At 43.5% G+C, this 11,863-nt stretch overlaps 1 protein-coding gene across 1 annotated transcript in view; it reads right to left on the minus strand.

The window, feature by feature from the left end:
- LOC306918390 (uncharacterized protein) overlaps positions 1–5,664 on the minus strand; it is a gene marked incomplete at both ends in the record, with an annotated part of 91,113 nt that extends 85,449 nt beyond the window's left edge. The window contains 2 exons of the mRNA XM_079531289.1: positions 3,511–3,684; positions 4,133–5,664. Of these exons, the coding sequence (XP_079387415.1) occupies positions 3,511–3,684; positions 4,133–5,664 (1,706 nt within the window). The remainder of the gene's footprint in view (positions 1–3,510; positions 3,685–4,132) is intronic.
- Positions 5,665–11,863: the final 6,199 nt, after the last annotated feature.

The following is an 11,863-nucleotide window of genomic DNA, read 5'->3' on the forward strand; positions in this document are numbered from 1 at the left end:
GGCCAAGAGGAGATAGTGTTTTTAAGGACTGAATCCAGAAAGCTCCACGTTTAAGCAGAAGCTGATCAATCTGTCCTCCTCTTCTAGGTACAGACACTTTTTCTATGCCTATATAGTGTAGAGAGGATACAGGGTGGTTGGCTTCCACAAAATGGGCGGCAACAGGATATATAATATTCTTGCACCGAATAGTGCTGCGGTGCTCAGCTATGCGTGCTTTTAATTCACGAGAAGTCATACCTACATACGCCTTGCCACACGGGCATGTCAGAAGGTAAATGACAGCCCTAGTTGTGCAGGTAATAATGCCTCTGATGGGGATATTTTTACCAGAATGAGGATGCTTAAATTTATGACATTTGCGAGTGCTGTTGCATTGAGCGCAGGAGCCACATTTATAGTTGCCATTAGGGATAGGAGCCAATACACGTTGAGTGGGGGTTGGGACAGGGGGTAAATCGGACTTGACCAAGTGATTTCTAAGATTCTGACCACGAGAGAAAACAATCAGGAGGTTTGGAAAAGGTGTTATTAAATAGTGAATCCGATTGTAAAATATGCCAGTGTTTTTTTATAATATGACTGAAATTTTCAGACACTTTAGAATAGGTAGTGTAGAAGATGGTTGACTGAGTCTTGTTTTAGAATAGGTAGTGTAGAAGATGGTTGACTGAGTCTTGTTTTAGAATAGGTAGTGGAGAAGATGGTTGACTGAGTCTTGTTTTAGAATAGGTAGTGGAGAAGATGGTTGACTGAGTCTTGTTTTCTGACCGTCTGTGAAATAAATCAGACCTAGGTTTATGATTGATCTTATCCAGGGTGTTGTCAATCTGGGTATTGGAATAGCCCCGTTCTTTAAATTTAGCCTGCATTTTTATCAAATGCCGGTTCAAATCCGTAGGTTTATTGCAAATACGTTTGACTCTGCAAAATTGGCTATATGGTAGGCTGTTTTTTAGATGTAGCGGGTGACAACTGTCAGCTCTCAGTAGGCTGTTTCGGTCAGTAGGCTTAGTGTAGAGGTCAGTATATAAAACACCATCTTCTCCCCTGCAGATCAGTAGATCCAGAAAGTTCAAAGAATGAAAATCAAAAGACATGGTAAATTTCAGATGATCTGAACAAACAAAAAAAAGTTATTAAGTTGTTCTCTTGTACCATTTTCTTTTCCAAAGAGTTATATTAGCTAACAATGGGTTTTGAGCAGGATTGAGAATCTTTGATTTCTCTAGGTACCCAACATACAGGGCTGCGTAATTAGGGGCCATAGGTGACCCCATCGCTACACCCCTCTTTTGTAGAAAATAGTCATCCTGAAACATGAAGTAATTGTGTGTAAGTACTAGCTCAGCCAGATTGACAATGCACGAGTTAGAGGGTATGGCTGAGGTAGGGCGCTCTAATAGGAAATGTTCCAGGGCCTGGATGCCGCCTTCGTGAGGTACATTTGTGTACAGCGACTCTACATCCAGCGTGACCAGAAAGGTATCTGCTCTTAAGGGTTCAAGGTTTTCAACAATGGATATCATGTGACCTGTGTCTTTCACATAGGACGGGAGGAGTTCATTAAAAGGTTTAATAAAAAAAGTCTACAAAAGAAGAGAGAGGTGCTGTTACTGAGTCGATGCCCGATATAATGGGGCGACCTGGGGGTTTCTCAAAGTTTTTATGAAGTTTAGGTAAAATATAGAACACTGGTGTCTTAGGATGCTGTTTATTAAGAAATTCAAATTCCTTTTTTGTAATCTCACCAGAACGTAAAAAACCTTGTAGAGTCATTTACTGTACCCTTGAAGTAACAGGATTACTGGGAAGTTTTGTGTAAGAGGTTTCATCCAGTAACTGTCTGACATTCCATGACATAATCACATTTATTGAGCAAAACAACAGCGCCCCCTTTATCAGCCTCTTTAATTACAATGTAATTATCAGACTTGAGATCAAGCAAAGCTTTGCTTCTCGTCTATATTAAGATTACAATGAGATATGTGTGCATCTTTTTCTTGTAACAGTGACATTATCTCTTGTTCAACCAGTCTACAATAAGTTTCAATAGACGCATTGCGATTGCTAGGAGGGATAAAGGTGCTTTTATTTCTGAATGGAGTAGGCATGGCAGTAACATTAGCGTCAGAAGGGAGAGATGGGGCCACAGCCGAATCAGAACTAGGCATAACAAATTCTCTCAGACGTATTTGTCTGAAGAATTTAAACAAATCCACTTTCACATCAAAGTCACTTGATTGATTAGTAGGAACAAAACTTAAACCTCTGCTTAGTAATGACAGGTGGGCGTGGCTGAGCTCCTTACTTGACAGGTTTACGACATTCAGTCCCGTTGTGACCTGCTGTATGAGCGGTTCTGTGGTCTCCGGGAGAATACTACCACCATCATAACTACATTATAATCACTTACTATAACAAAACTTTAATGTACCAAATCACAATAAAAAAGTTAAATTAATCTGACCTGAGAGTCTACAGACAGACACACACACACACACACACACACACACACACACACACACACACACACACACACACACACACACACACACACACACACACACACACACACACACACACACACACACACACACACACACACACACACACAATAAAAGCCTGGTTACTGAAGACTAGTCTGTCTCAGTCCCTCATATCTCTGGACACTTTCTTCTTACTGAGAAAGCACAGAAACGCTATTAACCCATTTTGGACTGAGGTCGATTAAAAAAAAAGGCTTCTAAATCCTAAATTTTTTCTGAAAAACCTATGTTTCTATGTCAGTGGTGCTCAACCTTTTTCATGTCAAGGACCCCCAGAATTATCTCTATTGGGCCACGGACCCCCATCTGAAAATATGTAGTTCCAGGGACCCCCCAGAAGCAAATATTTTAGTTAAAAATGTTCGCTCTGAAATATATATTCAAAGATTTGCGCCACATTTTAACGATTTTTCAAAAATAGCAGATCTACAAGCTACGAGCTTGTAGATCTGCTATTTTTCAATGGCTAAATTATAACATAATGTTTAAAACACCAAAAGGGGTTCCCGCCCAAAATGGATTAAAACACCAAAAGGGGTTCCTGCCCAAAATGGATTAAAACACCAAAAGGGGTTCCTGCCCAAAATGGATTAAAACACCAAAAGGGGTTCCCGCCCAAAATGGGTTAATTATAAAGTAAGCTATGCTACTACGCTTTCATATATGGAGTATACGGTTGTCTACGCACATACGCATAGTTAGCACCATTAGGTACCGTTAGCCTAGCTACGTTTATAAATGTAGATAGCAGTGAAAAAGTTAATATAAATTCAAAATTCAAAACTAGGGGATGACACTCTGACAACAAAACACATTGAACCACTCAGAGGTTTTTAGGTTTTAAATGTGGTATCTCAGCATAAAGACTACCATCATAACTACATTATAATCACTTACTATAACAGAACTTTAATTAACCAAATAATAATAATAAAATAAAAAAATGTTAAATGAATCTGACCTGAGAGTCTCCAGACAACAGTTTGGGCTCTTCAGTGCAGCACAGATGAGATCCAGTCCAGAATCCTTCAAGTCGTTTCCACTCAGGTCCAGTTCTCTCAAATGGGACGGATTGGAGCTGAGAGCTGAAGCCACAACTTCAATGTGTTCCTCTCCGAGGTCACAGCCAGCAAGTCTGTAATTACAGATTAAATGTAAAATCAGAGATGATCAAAACAGAACAGACCATGTTCACTGTCAAGGAGGTTCCTTGTGGTGCTGACTGAAATGTGTGAGTGTTTGGATACTTTTATACTAAGCAAATAGCGGCAGTGAGTAACACTTGTAATACAAACATTAAATAATGAAAACGATCTGTTGTTCCACTCTATGGCAGTGAAGTGAATAAATGTTCTGTCAACAGACGGCCGCATGCCGCCGCATGCCATCTCTCTCTCTCTCTCTCTCTCTCTCTCTCTCTCTCTCTCTCTCTCTCTCTCTCTCTCTCTCTCTCTCTCTCTCTCTCTCTCTCTCTCTCTCTCTCTCTCTCTCTCTCTCTCTCTCTCTCTCTCTCTCTCTCTCTCTCTCTCTCTCTCTCTCTCTCATATATAGTGATCTAACATGTTAACATTCACACTACTAACCTGGCTGTTGTGCAGTTCCTCACAGCTGGGACCAGTCTCCATCGCCCCTCCTTTGATGTGTTGTATTTCTTCAGGTCCAACTCCTCCAGAACCTCCTCTGACATCAGCAGCATGGAGGCCAGAGCTGAACACTGAGGCACAGTGAGTTTCTTCCCTGAGCTATTCTCTGACTCCAGGTACTGTTGGATCCCCCGACTGACTGACGGGTCGTTCATCTCCATCAGACAGTGGAAGATGTTGATACATCTGTCAGGAGAGGCATCAAGATCATTCATCTTCTTCAGGTTGGTGATGGCTCTCTGGATCTCTGGATCCTCTGGACTGTTCTGTGTCTGACCCAGCAGGCCTCCTAACAGACTCTGGTTGGACTGCAGTGAGAGACCATGAAGGAAACGGACAAAGAGGTCCAGTTGACCACTCTCACTCGTCAGGGTTTTCTCCATAGCAGCCTCCAGGAAGTCAGACAGGGAACTGTTACTGTTGAAACAGCTGTCTTCCAGGAATGCTTTCAGGACCTCAATGTTCTTGTTTCTCTTTGTGAACATTTGCCTCTTGTTCCTCTGTGTGAAACAGTGGGACAGGTAGACTGCAGCCAGAAACTCCTGGATGCTCAGATGAACGAAGCAGTAGACCGTTTTGTGGAAGAACAAACCGTCTTCTTTGAAGAAGGTTGTGCAAAAGCCCAGGTTTTTCAAGTCCTTTTTCACATCAAGACCACACGCCTTCAGGTCCTCCTCATAGAAAATGATGTTGCCTTTGATCAGTTGGTGAAACGCCAGCTTGGCCAGCTTCAGAAGAACTTTTCCTGCATCCTTTATGAGCTTCTCTCTGTCTGCCTCGCCTAGTGCAGGATTCTGCCGCTGCATCTCACCCATCAGGAAGTGGCAGAACAGCTCAACCAGGGTTTTGGGCAGCCTGAATGTCGTCCCCATGTTCTTCACAACGGTAGCAAGGATCCAACAGAAGACTGGGAGTTCACACATGGTGAGGAGCATCTTTGATTCTTTGATGTAAGAGAAGATTGATCTGGCCTGGGTCTCATCACTGAACGTCTTCATGAAGAACTCCGTCTTCTGGTCATCTGTGATGAACCCTCGTACTTCTGTCATCCCGTTTACAAACTCCTTAGGGATCTGATTGGCTGCTACAGGTCGCGAGGTTATCCAGATGCGAGCAGAGGGGAGGAGCTTCCCCTTGATGAGGTTTACAAGGAGAACTTCCACTGGGTAAGAGTTGTTGACATTCATGAGGCCAATTTCTGTTTTGAAATCAAACTGGAAATTATTTTCATCATAACCATCCAGAACAAACATGACTTTGAAGGGGAGGTCGTTGTAGTCTCTTGCCGTCTGCAATTCAGTGAAGATAAGATTAAGAACGTCTTCCTCAATAAATCTGGTTTCCGCGATGCAGCAGTGAATTAGCTGTGCCAAAGTAAACTTCTGTCCCTTGAGCAGATTTAACTGCCGGAACTTGAGCGGGAACACGAGGTGTGGATCTTGGGAGAAACATTTCTTGGCCCAGTCAGACATAAATTTGTGTACGAGAAACGTTTTTCCAACTCCTGCACACCCAACGGTCAGCACTGTTCTTTTGATTAGTCCAGAAAGGTCTTTGAACATCTGACCCAGTTGGATTTCTGTTCCCTGTCCTGCCTTCTTCATCTCCATCTGTCTGACCTCATGATGGCTGTGGATGTCTGTTCTTTCGATGTCTACATTGTAGAGCGGGGTGAAGACGTTTTTAAACACGACCTCAGTCTGTGTGCCCAAATTTACACTCAGATATGAACTGTTCATGTTGCGTTGAAGCTGCTCTTCATAGTCAGTGATGTGACGATATCCTGGTGTTCTCTCCAACAGACCTGTAGCGAACAAATAAATTCTATGTTTAACAGCCTGAGAGAGAGAGAGACAGACAGACAGACAGACAGACAGACAGACAGACAGACAGACAGACAGACAGACAGACAGACAGACAGACAGACAGACAGACAGACAGACAGACCTCTCAGTTTGGCGGCGGCCCTCTCCCTCTCCCTCTCCCTCTCCCGTCTTGCCTCGAGTTCTGCTGTCAAAGCTGATGAGAGACAGTGATTGGTCAGTGAGATGTGAGGCAGTGATTGGTCAGTGAGATGTGAGACAGTGATTGGTCAGTGAGATGTGAGACAGTGATTGGTCAGTGAGATGAGAGACAGTGATTGGTCAGTGAGATGTGAGACAGTGATTGGTCAGTGAGATGAGAGACAGTGATTGGTCAGTGAGATGAGAGACAGTGATTGGTCAGTGAGATGTGAGACAGTGATTGGTCAGTGAGATGAGAGACAGTGATTGGTCAGTGAGATGAGACAGTGATTGGTCAGTGAGATGAGAGACAGTGATTGGTCAGTGAGATGTGAGACAGTGATTGGTCAGTGAGATATCGCGTTGGCAAAGGCGCGTGCGGGTACGAATCCCGAGACCTCGCGTGTGCTGTGACAGAGATCGTGTTAACCCATTTTGGGCGGGAACCCCTTTTGGTGTTTTAAGCATTACGAAAAATAGCAGATCTACAAGTTCATAGCGCGGCACTCGGTGCCGCGCTATGAGCTTGTAGATCTGCTATTTTTTTTTTAATCTAACGTTTTTAACTAAAATCTTTGGTTTTCAGAAAACTGTCAGGAATTAGAAGGCATTTGTAGAATCGTCCTCAGGTCAAAATGGGCTAAATACTTACTGTGTGTCCTGTTCCCGTATAGAGCTGCCAGTGCTGCTGCGTACATGACGACAGTAACAATAAGCCCCGGTCTTCCTCTGCCTGGTGGTTCTTTAGGAGCTGAAAGACAGAAATATAAAAACAAAACTAGAAAAGAAAATGACTTCACCTTTTCGATTCCTCTGCGACCTTTAGCATGCTGTTAGACCACCCATGAGGTTTGGGACCTTTAGCATGCTGTTAGACCACTCATGAGGTTTGGGACCTTTAGCATGCTGTTAGACCACCCATGAGGTTTGGGACCTTTAGCATGCTGTTAGACCACCCATGAGGTTTGGGACCTTTAGCATGCTGTTAGACCACCCACGAGGTTTGGGACCTTTAGCATGCTGTTAGACCACCCATGAGGTTTGGGACCTTTAGCATGCTGTTAGACCACCCACGAGGTTTGGACCACCCATGAGGTTCGGGACCTTTAGCATGCTGTAAGACCACCCATGAGGTTTGGACCACCCACGAGGTTTGGGACCTTTAGCATGCTGTAAGACCACCCATGAGGTTTGGACCACCCATGAGGTCCGGGACCTTTAGCATGCTGTAAGACCACCCATGAGGTTTGGGACCTTTAGCATGCTGTAAGACCACCCATGAGGTTTGGACCACCCATGAGGTTTGGGACCTTTAGCATGCTGTTAGACCACCCACGAGGTTTGGGACCTTTAGCATGCTGTTAGACCACCCATGAGGTTTGGGACCTTTAGCATGCTGTTAGACCACCCATGAGGTTTGGGACCTTTAGCATGCTGTTAGACCACCCATGAGGTTTGGGACCTTTAGCATGCTGTTAGACCACCCATGAGGTTTGGGACCTTTAGCATGCTGTTAGACCACCCATGGTTTGGGACCTTTAGCATGCTGTTAGACCACCCATGAGGTTTGGACCACCCATGAGGTTTGGACCACCCATGAGGTTTGGACAACCCATCAGGTTTGGGACCTTTAGCATGCTGTTAGACCACCCATGAGGTTTGGGACCTTTAGCATGCTGTTAGACCACCCATGAGGTTTGGACCACCCATGAGGTTTGGACCACCCATGAGGTTTGGACCACCCATGAGGTTTGGGCCCTTTAGCATGCTGTTAGACCACCCATGAGGTTTGGGACCTTTAGCATGCTGTTAGACCACCCATGAGGTTTGGGACCTTTAGCATGCTGTTAGACCACCCATGAGGTTTGGGACCTTTAGCATGCTGTAAGACCACCCATGAGGTTTGGACCACCCATGAGGTTCGGGACCTTTAGCATGCTGTAAGATCACCCATGAGGTTTGGACCACCCACGAGGTTTGGGACCTTTAGCATGCTGTAAGACCACCCATGAGGTTTGGACCACCCATGAGGTCCGGGACCTTTAGCATGCTGTAAGACCACCCATGAGGTTTGGGACCTTTAGCATGCTGTAAGACCACCCATGAGGTTTGGACCACCCATGAGGTTCGGGACCTTTAGCATGCTGTAAGACCACCCATGAGGTTTGGGACCTTTAGCATGCTGTAAGACCACCCATGAGGTTTGGACCACCCATGAGGTTCGGGACCTTTAGCATGCTGTAAGACCACCCATGAGGTTTGGACCACCCATGAGGTTTGGGACCTTTAGCATGCTGTAAACTGGAGTTATGGCTGTTTAAAGCCCAGCCAATAGGATTCAATAATCATAGTCCCCCTAGCAACCCCTCAAGGACCCCTGGGGGTCCCCGGACCGCACTTTGATAACTACTGGCAAGGCTGGCAAATGGGAGGAGACATGTGTGGCAGTAGGGCTATGTATGCGATAGACTACAAGGCCCAGCATGCTTTGGGAGGAGACATGTGTGGCAGTAGGGCTATGTATGCGATAGACTACAAGGCCCAGGAGACATGTGTGGCAGTAGGGCTATGTATGCGATAGACTACAAGGCCCAGCATGCTTTGCATGTATCAGACTTCCGGGGACTAGTAAACAAGTGTTGTACTACTAGCTGTGTCCTGTCATTTAACAACATGGATGGAAACCCCTGGGCAATGTGTGTGTGTGTGTGTGTGTGTGTGTGTGTGTGTGTGTGTGTGTGTGTGTGTGTGTGTGTGTGTGTGTGTGTGTGTGTGTGTGTACACACAGTATCAGTAAACTACGTACCTCTGTAAAGCGGGTTGTCTACAGCCTCGCTCTGCTCCACACTGAACCAGTTCTTTATCGCACAGGATATTCTTTTAACTTTTCTCCCTTCCTCGTCGTTGCTGATCGTCACCGCCCGGGAGTCGGGTTCGCTCCATTCCTCATCGTTGTAGATCCTGGTCTCGTTGGGTTTGGGTCGAGTCCATTTCTCATCGTGGAACCTCCATCGATAGGTGACCACGGCCGACTCTGTGACGTCTCCGACGCAGTGCAGCGTGCAGCTGCTGGAGTTGGAGTCACATGGAGCCACGATGGATAGCTCTGGATGTGGGACTTTCTCTGTTGAGGACACAGAATGAACACATGAAGAATTAACCCATTCTGATGGATAGCTCTGGATGTGGGACTTTCTCTGTTGAGGACACAGAATGAACACTTGAAGAATTAACCCATTCTGATGGATAGCTCTGGATGTGGGACTTTCTCTGTTGAGGACACAGAATGAACACATGAAGAATTAACCCATTCTGATGGATAGCTCTGGATGTGGGACTTTCTCTGTTGAGGACACAGAATGAACACATGAAGAATTAACCCGTTCTGATGGATAGCTCTGGATGTGGGACTTTCTCTGTTGAGGACACAGAATGAACACATGAAGAATTAACCCATTCTGATGGATAGCTCTGGATGTGGGACTTTCTCTGTTGAGGACACAGAATGAACACATGAAGAATTAACCCATTCTGATGGATAGCTCTGGATGTGGGACTTTCTCTGTTGAGGACACAGAATGAACACATGAAGAATTAACCCATTCTGGGCGGGAACCCCTTATGGTGTTTTAAACATCGTTATAATTTAGCTATTGAAAAATAGCAGATCTACAAGCTTGTAGATCTGCTATTTTTGAAAAATCAAAGAACGACTGACATAGAAACAGCTTTTTCAGAAAACTGTCAGGATGTAGAAGAACATTTTTAGAATCTGATCTCAGGTCAAAATGGGTTAATGCACCACACATCTACACGCGGGCACGCACACGCACACACACACACACACACGCACACACACACACACACACACGCACACACACACACGCACACACGACGAGATGTTAACATGCCTCCTGCTGACCCTGAACTGACCTCATGCTTCCTTCTATGCATGAGGAGTCCAAGCCCCATCTTTTCACCCGGCAGGAGAGGGAGTTTCCCCAGTTGGAAACATGCGTGGAAGGAACGCGAACACGTTATTCCAAGCAGTTATTCCTTTCCCCGGCTGGCCAGAGGGAGGCGGTATGAGCCGGATTTCGATTACATCTTTAGCCCAGCCCGATACTGCACCACATCAAAATATCTACCGTTTCTAAAGTGTAGTTGCTTATTTGGTCTTGTTTCTAAAGTGTAGTTGTTTATTTGGTCTTGTTTCTAAAGTGTAGTTGTTTATTTGGTCTTGTTTCTAAAGTGTAGTTGCTTATTTGGTCTTGTTTCTAAAGTGTAGTTGCTTATTTGGTCTTGTCTCTAAAGTGTAGTTGCTTATTTGATCTTGTTTCTAAAGGGTAGTTGTTTATTTTGTCTTGTTTCTAAAGTGTAGTTGCTTATTTGGTCTTGTTTCTAAAGTGTAGTTGCTTATTTGGTCTTGTTTCTAAAGTGTAGTTGCTTATTTGGTCTTGTCTCTAAAGTGTAGTTGCTTATTTGGTCTTGTTTCTAAAGTGTAGTTGTTTATTTGGTCTTGTTTCTAAAGTATAGTTGCTTATTTGATCTTGTTTCTAAAGTGTAGTTGTTTATTTTGTCTTGTTTCTAAAGTGTAGTTGTTCATTTGGTCTTGTTTCTAAAGTGTAGTTGCTTATTTGGTCTTGTTTCTAAAGTGTAGTTGCTTATTTGGTCTTGTCTCTAAAGTGTAGTTGCTTATTTGATCTTGTTTCTAAAGTGTAGTTGTTTATTTTGTCTTGTTTCTAAAGTGTAGTTGTTTATTTGGTCTTGTTTCTAAAGTGTAGTTGCTTATTTGGTCTTGTTTCTAAAGTGTAGTTGCTTATTTGGTCTTGTTTCTAAAGTGTAGTTGCTTATTTGGTCTTGTTTCTAAAGTGTAGTTGCTTATTTGGTCTTGTTTCTAAAGTGTAGTTGTTTATTTGGTCTTGTTTCTAAAGTGTAGTTGCTTATTTGGTCTTGTTTCTAAAGTGTAGTTGCTTATTTGGTCTTGTTTCTAAAGTGTAGTTGTTTATTTGGTCTTGTTTCTAAAGTGTAGTTGCTTAGTTGGTCTTGTTTCTCAATGTTGTATAAACCAGTGGTTCTCATGTTCAGGGACCTGAAGCCCCGTATCGCTGCGGTGTGCCAGGAGAGTAGACTGTACGTTATTGAGAGAGAGAAGTCAGTTGTTTGAGAGTTGAGTTTTCAGAGCGATTTAGTTCAGATTGAGCAGTGCATATAGTAGCAGTAGTAGTATTTATTATAGTAGTATTTAGTTCAGATTGAGCAGTGCGTATAGTAGCAGTAGTAGTATTTATTATAGTAGTATTTAGTTCAGATTGAGCAGTGCATATAGTAGCAGTAGTAGTATTTATTATAGTAGTATTTAGTTCAGATTGAGCAGTGCATATAGTAGCAGTATTTATTATAGTAGTATTTAGTTCAGATTGAGCAGTGCATATAGTAGCAGTAGCAGTATTTATTATAGTAGTATTTAGTTCAGATTGAGCAGTGCATATAGTAGCAGTAGTAGTATTTATTATAGTAGTATTTAGTTCAGATTGAGCAGTGCATATAGTAGCAGTAGTAGTATTTATTATAGTAGTATTTAGTTCAGATTGAGCAGAGCATATAGTAGCAGTAGTAGTATTTATTATAGTAGTATTTAGTTCAGATTGAGCAGTGCATATAGTAG

This window comes from Electrona antarctica (genome assembly GCF_951216825.1).
Source record: "Electrona antarctica genome assembly, contig: scaffold_49, whole genome shotgun sequence".
Taxonomy (NCBI): domain Eukaryota; kingdom Metazoa; phylum Chordata; class Actinopteri; order Myctophiformes; family Myctophidae; genus Electrona; species Electrona antarctica.